Source organism: Ruditapes philippinarum, unplaced genomic scaffold, assembly GCF_026571515.1.
Source record: "Ruditapes philippinarum isolate M1 unplaced genomic scaffold, ASM2657151v2 ctg3956_1_1_1_1, whole genome shotgun sequence".
NCBI classification, from domain to species: domain Eukaryota; kingdom Metazoa; phylum Mollusca; class Bivalvia; order Venerida; family Veneridae; genus Ruditapes; species Ruditapes philippinarum.
The window spans coordinates 136,378-145,000 of NW_026858936.1; the positions used below are offsets into that span (position 1 = coordinate 136,378).

Here is an 8,623-nt window from a genome sequence, read left to right on the forward strand (position 1 = left end):
TTCCATATCTGTGTTTCTGACTTATTTCAAGAATATTTTGATCAAATCAGTAGCAAGTAACAATGTGTAACTCTAGTATGGCTAATTCTACGTCTATGTGAAGAACAACTTTGTAATGACGTTTAGGGAGAGATAGAGATGATGAATCATCAATGCAAGGGTTGATATTGTGAAGTTACGTGCCGTACAGCGCTGTCCAAATTTAATTTTAATTCAGAACTAATAAGTTTTTATGGAGGTTCAAAATAGCCATTAGTTAAGGGTAAATCAACTTGTTGAGAATTTAAGGAATATTTTGCGAAAACATCGAGGTTTTCATTTTTCTCGTATTTAAACATGTCTTGGGATCTAACATAATTTGACTTTGTGTTTACAATATCATGACATCGCAAAAGGTGTTTGCTTATCATAATTGTATCGGACTTTCGATAATCATTTGATAAAATTCACGCACGGAGTCTGGAAAAACTACAAAAGTATGACAATGCTCAGTGGCTTTTGCTTCTGCAGTAAGTATAAATGCATTACCTGGTAGTGATTGGCAAAAAACGGCTACATCTTCTTTATAACGAACCAACTGAGCCGTTCTTGTAAATTTTGATAAAATCGTTATGTCCCTTGAAAATTTCGAGAGATTGGATGACTTGTTTAATATTAAAAAAAACTTTTAACTTCTGGTTAATAATATTAATTTGTGTAAATTAATCATGCTCAAATATGCAATAGAATGTTATTTAATTTAAATACTTCGTTGTTTTTTTTTGAATGCATGAAATGTAAAGATTGTGAATGATATCTGTGGTATCTTAAAATCAATCCGCAATTCAAATTTATATCGTCTGTTGGTACACAAATATCACGGTTATTTGATATAGGCCTGTTTAAATGTCTTTGAAGATACAAGTATATAAAACATTTTGCTTTTTTTAATGGTCAAGTTAACAATGACAAAACAAATTCTAGGCATGTATGTATGTCCTCTTCTGTGATAACATTCTAATTTACTAACTTACGATCAATCTTAAGGAATAACCTACCTTTAAACAACAATGACGATCTGACATTGATTTAGGCTTTTTAATAAGCATATAACACTCTTGACAAAGTCGGATAAAATCAGACATATTAGTCACTTTTCCGTTTAAATTCATTAAGAGAAATTCTTAAAAGACAAAGAATATTCAAATTTACAGATGTGTGCATGTGTTCGATATGATGAAATATAACATTACCATTCCATGTTGGAAGTAAGTAAGTAATTAGGTCATAGAAAAAGAGTAATGATCATATTTTGTCTAACAACATTGCATATTTCACTTCTTGCAATAGCTATAGTCTGTGAATATTTATATGATTGCTTTGTCGGCCAACAACAACATTGTATGGGTGTGACGTGGCGGCAAAGATTCTATCATGCTCTTCCAGATGGAATACTGCTCCTATATTACTTGTTCTATCAGCATGTTCAACTGACATTTCACACACAGACTCCACATGCTCAAGTAAAGTTATCATTGATCCGTTTTTATTAGAAACACAGTTGACAACATGACTTACTGTTTGAACAATGTTTTCATTTATTTCCGTACTGTTTTCAAACCTTGTTGTCATCATCAATGAAATGAAATATTTTCCGGTCCTCTTGATGTGAATTTCGCCATCGTTTACTGCATGTGAAACTTTATTTTCTGAGTATACTTCAGATCCCCAATACACCTTTGTTTTCCTTCCGGGAACTGATCAGAAAAATAATTTTTCAATAGCATTTTCTTATTGAACACTGCACTGAGCTCAAAAAGTAGATTTATTCTAATTTTAAGAAAAATATTAAACACGTAGTTTCAACACAAATCAATACAGATAATCTGAATATATAATATAATTAACATGAGAGCTTAAATTAAAATCAATGATTCGTGTATAATAACAAGAAAGGGTAAAAAGATGGTTTAAAATAAGTAGAGTAAAACAAAATACCAGGCTTTGAATGTGACGAAATCTGTTTGAGGTGTAAATGATCAGCTTCTTCATTGTTTACAAAACAGTTAACCACTTCAAGATTAAGCGCACTATATTCTGTAAGAAGAATGTACCACACTTACAGCATTTGCATTATAACGTGTATTTGAAATCAGATATTACTTGCAGCAAAAAACACAAATTACATTAAGATGTAAAACTCACAAAATTGTATTATAATATCACAATATTGATATCACAATATTAGGCTTAGCATAACAAAACATTCATTTACAGCTCAGATAGTCATTTTGGTAGATGTTATGCTGAGAGGGTTTTTTTAAAGGGCTTTAATACTTATTTAATAATTATTTCAAATAATTACCTTGGACGACTTTTATTTTGAGGGAAAAGTAAATTGATTCTTATATAAACATCTATGTTTAAATCAGTAGTGTTAATCATACAATGTAATCTCGTGCAAATATATTATTTTAACTGATATCAAATTATGTATGTAAGATAGATTAAAACGGTTTTAATAACAAATGCGTTATATTATGCGCCTGTAAGCAGTTAAAAGATTTAATCATTAAACTGTAAACGTAAATTGTTTAAACCGTATACGTAAACTTCGTTTATAAAACATTTAAATCACACAAAGAACAATTGTAGTTGAAGTAACATAAAACTCAATTAAATTGGCATATATATATAAAGCGATTATATACCTGGATTTGTATCGCTGTTATATCGGTCTAAAATGGTCTGAAAGGAAATAAACAATGAACATAAACGAACAGATGAATACATACTTAGAGACTTCTCATATAGACTTCTTATTGAATAGAATATAGGATATTGAATGAGTATTGGTTTTATTCTAAATTGATTGAACGAGTTGAATTAAATCATACGCGAACCTCGGGGAGCAATATATTGTTTTATTCAATAAATTTATTATTGAATCTACACGGAGATAATATTCTATTTATCACACTTTCGAAATAAGAACGATTCGCAGTTAAAAACAGTCATTTTCAATTGACTTGCCTGTAGTGTAACTATTAAAACTTTGACATTGATAGAGGTATATTTAAACTTAACTATATTTATACCTGCATACAATAGGTAAAACGTTTACGAAACACGAAAGTGTACCTTGTTTATATAGTTTGAAAGCAGATCGGAAATCTTCACACAATATTGATTACTATCTTTACTCTTAACTTCCTCGTCAAGCAGCAGACGTTTAAGCGAATCGTAGTTTTTATGTGTCAAGTTCAGATCATTTTCGGAAAAGCAAATCCTCGGTTCAATTGATTTTTCTCTTGACAGGCGCCAGTACACCACAAGTGATAAGAGGGCTACCAATTCTAATACCACTAGAGAAATCAAAACCTGGAGAATTCTGGGCTTTGTCATCTGTTGAAATATAGATGAAACTATAAGACTAGAAAGATAATACATTTACATTTGTATATGGAATAGGTTATATAGACATGTAAGACTTTTAGAAAATAAAATAAATATCGGCTTTGTTGCTTTACAAATTACACCATCTCATGTGATATTGAAATTACCATGTCAAAAAATATTCTTCTAAATATAGAGTCTTGTCATTTCTCAGGAGAAAAACGTACCAAATGTAGTGCATTTGTTTTTTATTTCTATTATCTAGTCAATTCAAAATTGTTTAAATAGTTTAACAAGTAATATGAAACTTAACGACAAGGAAAATAGTGTTAAAATATTAACCTTTAAATAAATTAAACTAGTACAATTAAATGTATAGTTAATTTCCTTGTAAGATATTTTGAAGAAAAAAAATTAAGAATCAAATAGTCAAATACGATTTTAGATAAAAATGTTACCTTTGTTCTGAATAAATGTTAGCTAGATAATCAAATAATTCAGGTAGGCACTTGAACTCTCAGTTTACCGCAAGGAAGAACAATGTAAAGTAGGAATACCCAAGTGTAAATCGTTGTATTGGATATTCAAATTTCTGTTTCGCTTTAATAATACGAAGCAATGGGTATTTTATTTAGCAACGTACTTCCGTGTCACACGCAAAAGTAGTAACAGTTTAAACTGTGTAAAATTTTAAAATTGCTGGTTTGCCGACAGCTTAATTGGGTTCTTTGCAAAGTTAAAGTCACATACAAAACCCATTCTTGCACTGAACCGTAAACTAAAATCATGCACTTAATATGTTTATATTTCAAAGATGATGTAAACTTACGAATACATACACACTTATAATTTTGTCTATTTTTAAGGATAAAAGAAATGCATTAAAATGATATTTAATTTCCATTCCATAAAAGAATATCTTATTTCGTTTTGGATTCAATTCGAGTAACTCATAACCTTTAACTTGAATTTGAATATAGCAAATATTGAGATATCATTTGTATGTATTTTTTAAAAAGATAATGATCAACAAGTGCGTATAAGGAATGATTGGTACGACCTATTTGTTGTAATTTTGACTTTTTATGAGCCCCTGTAGGTTTAGATAATATCGACTACACCAATATGGCAGACAACTCTGACAATTAAACAATTCAAACGGTGTGAAGAGTTGTCATTACCTTTATTTAAACTATGTTTAAATACGACTATACCACTTTGGTTTAATATTCACATTATCAAAACATTATTCAATCAGAAAAACAATATTGTTATTTTGTCCCAGTCTATGAAAAGACATTTATACAGTGGATCTTGAATTAGTGTTTATGTTGTATTAAAATTATTAAACCAGTCATCTGAAAACTATTAAAACGAGGCTCTGTCGACTTGTTTTTATCGTTTTCAGATGACGAGTTTGATAAAATCAATATTACATAAACACGAAATTAAGATTCTATTTATAACATGACCATATATAGCGCCCGTAAACGAAGAAAATAAATTGCAGTGTCTACTTTTATTTATGGAGAATTATAAGGTTTCTGACCCTCGTGCGCTGAAAAAAGTAGTACCGGTTTAAATAAGTTTTTTTTCAACGAAAAACATTGTGCTTACTGACATATAATATCAAATTTATTTGGTCAAATTTATAGCAATAACAAGACAAAATATGACTCCGTTGTAAAACTATCACATTGTCACCATCTTACTCATGACGGCAGCGTTCAGGTGTGTACTGTTAAGTTTTAAAACGGGCATCTTGCATATGAACTCGAATTTAATCACTCTCACTGGCGATTAATCGTGGACTTTTGTGGTCTGATGTTAATTTAATTTGGATTTATTTTGATGAACATCTACATGAAATGTTCCGCCATGTTTGGGAGCGCTAAAGATACTCTGAAATCCACTAGATACAGGAGGACTTGATATTGAATCGGTGTTGACATGTGCTATGCTATGGTTTAACTGTGTAGAAGTTGAACACGGACACGGAGTAGCATTCGCTGGACTGTTTTCTGTTACATTGGAATGAAGGATGTCCGATATTTATCTGTGCTGATTCTGATGTATGTATGTGACTATTTTTGTTGATGGATGCTATACTGTTATGGCCGGATATTTGCATAATTTGGTTAGGTGGAATGAATGTTACTGGCGTTAAATTTTTGAACTAGGTATTTTCCTACACTGTGCATTAGTAAGGAGTTCACTTGAGTTTAAACTCGAATGCTGGACCATTCTCTTCATCATTGATCTTAGTTTTTTGATTCCTCCGACTGGATAACGTTTGAACCAAGTGTCGCGTGATGCAATTTAGTGGATAGTTGATGTTGCAATATAAACGGGATTGTCAGGTTCTGAATAATTCATTGAACGTTTTTCTGCATACATGTAAACGGCAATCGGGCATCGATCACGATTCACTTTATTTACCAACAGGTTTTATTATCGTCTCATCTCTCGGATTTCCACTGGACCGAGTTTTGTTTTGTCTCTCCAGAAATTGCAAGTATTCATACCATTATCATCGGCAAAAAATGAAACATCACGCCAACACATATCACGGTGTTCTTGAAAACTTCGAAGTCAAAATGGATCGTATTGTATAACCAAAGTGTTTGAAGAACAGTGTCCGGTGTGAGGTCAAAATTGGTCTATATCATTTTCAGACAGCGGTTCAGCTGAGCTTTTAGGATCGTTGAATGTCCGTCGTCTGTCCACATTTGTTCGTTAACACTCTAGCGGTCACATTATTGCTTCAATCATCATCAAACTTTGTCAGGATGCTTGTCTAGGTAATTGCTCGGATGATTTCGAACATGGGTCATCTCGGATGAAATGTAAGGTCACAGGAGGGAGCTAAAAATAGAAAAATCTTGTTAACACTCTAGTGGCTAGTGTTTTGATCCAAATATCCTGGAAATTGGTTTGAAAGTTTGTTTTGATGATTTCTAGATTAAGTGTAAATATCGGTCACCTAGGGTCAAAAACAAGGTCACACCGCCCAAATATTGAAACCGTGTTAACACTCTAGTGGTAACATTATTGACTGAATCGTCATCAAGCTAGAATATGATAAACAAGATCAACAAGGAAAGGCAGCGTTCAATGAACGCAACCCCCATATGACCCAACAACAAGAACCAATGACAAGGAGCCAAGGCGGACCCCAAACAAAAACAGGACAGGGCAAAGACAGAGCACTGACAGGTTAATCATTAAATGATAAATAATTAAGCTAGGTCAGGATGTTTGACCAGGTAAATGCTCGAATGATTTCGAAAGTGGGTCATCTCGGATGAAAACCTAGGTCACAGGAGCTTAATATAGAAAAATCTTGTTAACACTTTAATGGCTACTGTTTTGATCTAAATATCCTGGAAATTGGTCTGAAAGTTTGCTTTGATGATTTATAGGACAAGTTTGAATATGGGTCACCTTGGGTCAAAAACTAGGTCACACCGCCCAAATATGAACAAATATTGTTAAAACTCTGTTGGTCACATGTTTGACTCAATTGTCATCAAAATTTGTCAGGATGTCATCAAACTTGCGTTCATTGAACGCCGCCTTTCCTTGTTGATCTTGTTTATCATATTTTATTGGTCAGGATGCTTGTCTTGGTAATTGCTAGGATGAGTTCAAACATGGTCATCTCGGATGAAAAACTAGGTCACAGGAGCTCAAACTAAGAAAAAATCTTGTTAACACTGTCGTGGCTACTGTTTGATACAAATATCCTGGAAATTGGTCTGAAATTCTGGAAACAAAGTGATCCCTCGGAAGCATTAATCACAACAAAATAACATAAGAATTGCACACTCGGTTTGATTGAGTCTGTACATGAGGGATAATGAATGTATGCAACATCCCTCACGCCCCCTAGCACCGGCTTGAGCGGTACTCAATTCTCAACACTTTATAGTGTTGGAGTTTGTTTTGATAATTTCCAGGTCAGGTTTGAATATGGGTAACCTGGGGTCACAAACAAGGTCACACTGCTCAAATTTGGAACATCCTTGTTAACACTCTAGTGGTTACATTTTTGACTCACCTGTCATGTTACTTGGTCAGGATGCTTGTCTAGATAATTGCTCGGATAAGTTTGATGGGTCAGGTGAGCAATCTAGGGCATCTTGGCCCTCTTGTTTAGGCAGGTCATCCCTTCCATCTTTTTAAGCTGTTGTTGTTTCATAGCCAGTGTTTCTCGAACTTTAGCAAATCAAGGGCGTAAAATGGTTTGTTCAAAACCTTTACGACGTTATTGCCGATCAGAACTTGTGACATTCCAAGCAGGACTGAAGGCTCATACTCGTCTCCATTTTGCTGTAGGACACTGACCAAAGCCGGCAAATTAATAAGGACAATTCATTTTCAGGAACTTCATAAATATCACGATTTTCATTTATATGTTTATCCCAGTTTTTAGAGTGTTTTTATTACTTTGTTCGTTGTTGCATCAACATTAGAACCAGAGACAATGTAGGTCATGGTGAACACGCGTAAAACAGAGACGATTTGAAGACCATGACCGTCGATTCGAACCTGAGGCCAGTTTCTAAAAATATGTTTAATTTAATTGTCTGTTAAATTTACAGTCAGCTTAAATAGCTAAACTCCTGTTTAATTTTAACCAGCTGTTAACAGATTCATTCAATCCCATAATTTCAAATTCTGTAGTCTACAAAATGGCGTCCGAATCATTTGAATCAAATGTCTTTTCTAAAAAAAAACATGTAAAATGGATAAGAGCAACATATTTTAATGTAAATGAAACTTTACTTCTAGAGGAATTAGTACAAGACAATTTTGAAGTGCTTAACTCAACATTTACAAATCAAGTGAAAAATGACAGAAAGTCGGAAAATCGGAAAGATATTAGTTATAAGATATCTGCTCATGGATATGCTCAGATGTCAGAGCAAGCCGGTATTGAAAAGTGGGCAAACTTAAAAAGAAAAGCTAACGAGGACCTTACAAACGAAAAATTGGTAAGATGCGAAACTGGTGGTGGGCTGTGTGTCCGGGTCAGTCAGCAGTCGCAGCGTATAGGCGTCTTGCTGTCAAGTTCATCAGTTTTTTTCAGGAATAGAAGGAGGACTAGACACTGATGAACAAGGTATTTAACTTTTCGTTCATATTTAAAACGCAAAACATTTAATTTAACGGTTTTACTTAATGTTCAAAAGTTCGTCTGTTCTCATTTCTACTTTCACTTTACTGTTTATAAATAGTTTTCAAA

General features: G+C 33.1%; 1 protein-coding gene across 1 annotated transcript; it reads right to left on the reverse strand.

The window, feature by feature from the left end:
• Positions 1-1,063: 1,063 nt before the first annotated feature.
• On the reverse strand, positions 1,064-3,990 carry LOC132754729 (uncharacterized). The gene is made up of 5 exons (XM_060745409.1): positions 3,834-3,990; positions 3,121-3,384; positions 2,691-2,727; positions 1,978-2,076; positions 1,064-1,736 (listed from the first exon to the last, which is right to left on the reverse strand). Exons 2-5 carry the CDS (start codon positions 3,382-3,384, stop codon positions 1,330-1,332), a joined length of 807 nt encoding a protein of 268 aa, XP_060601392.1. The 5' UTR covers positions 3,834-3,990; the 3' UTR covers positions 1,064-1,329.
• Positions 3,991-8,623: the final 4,633 nt, after the last annotated feature.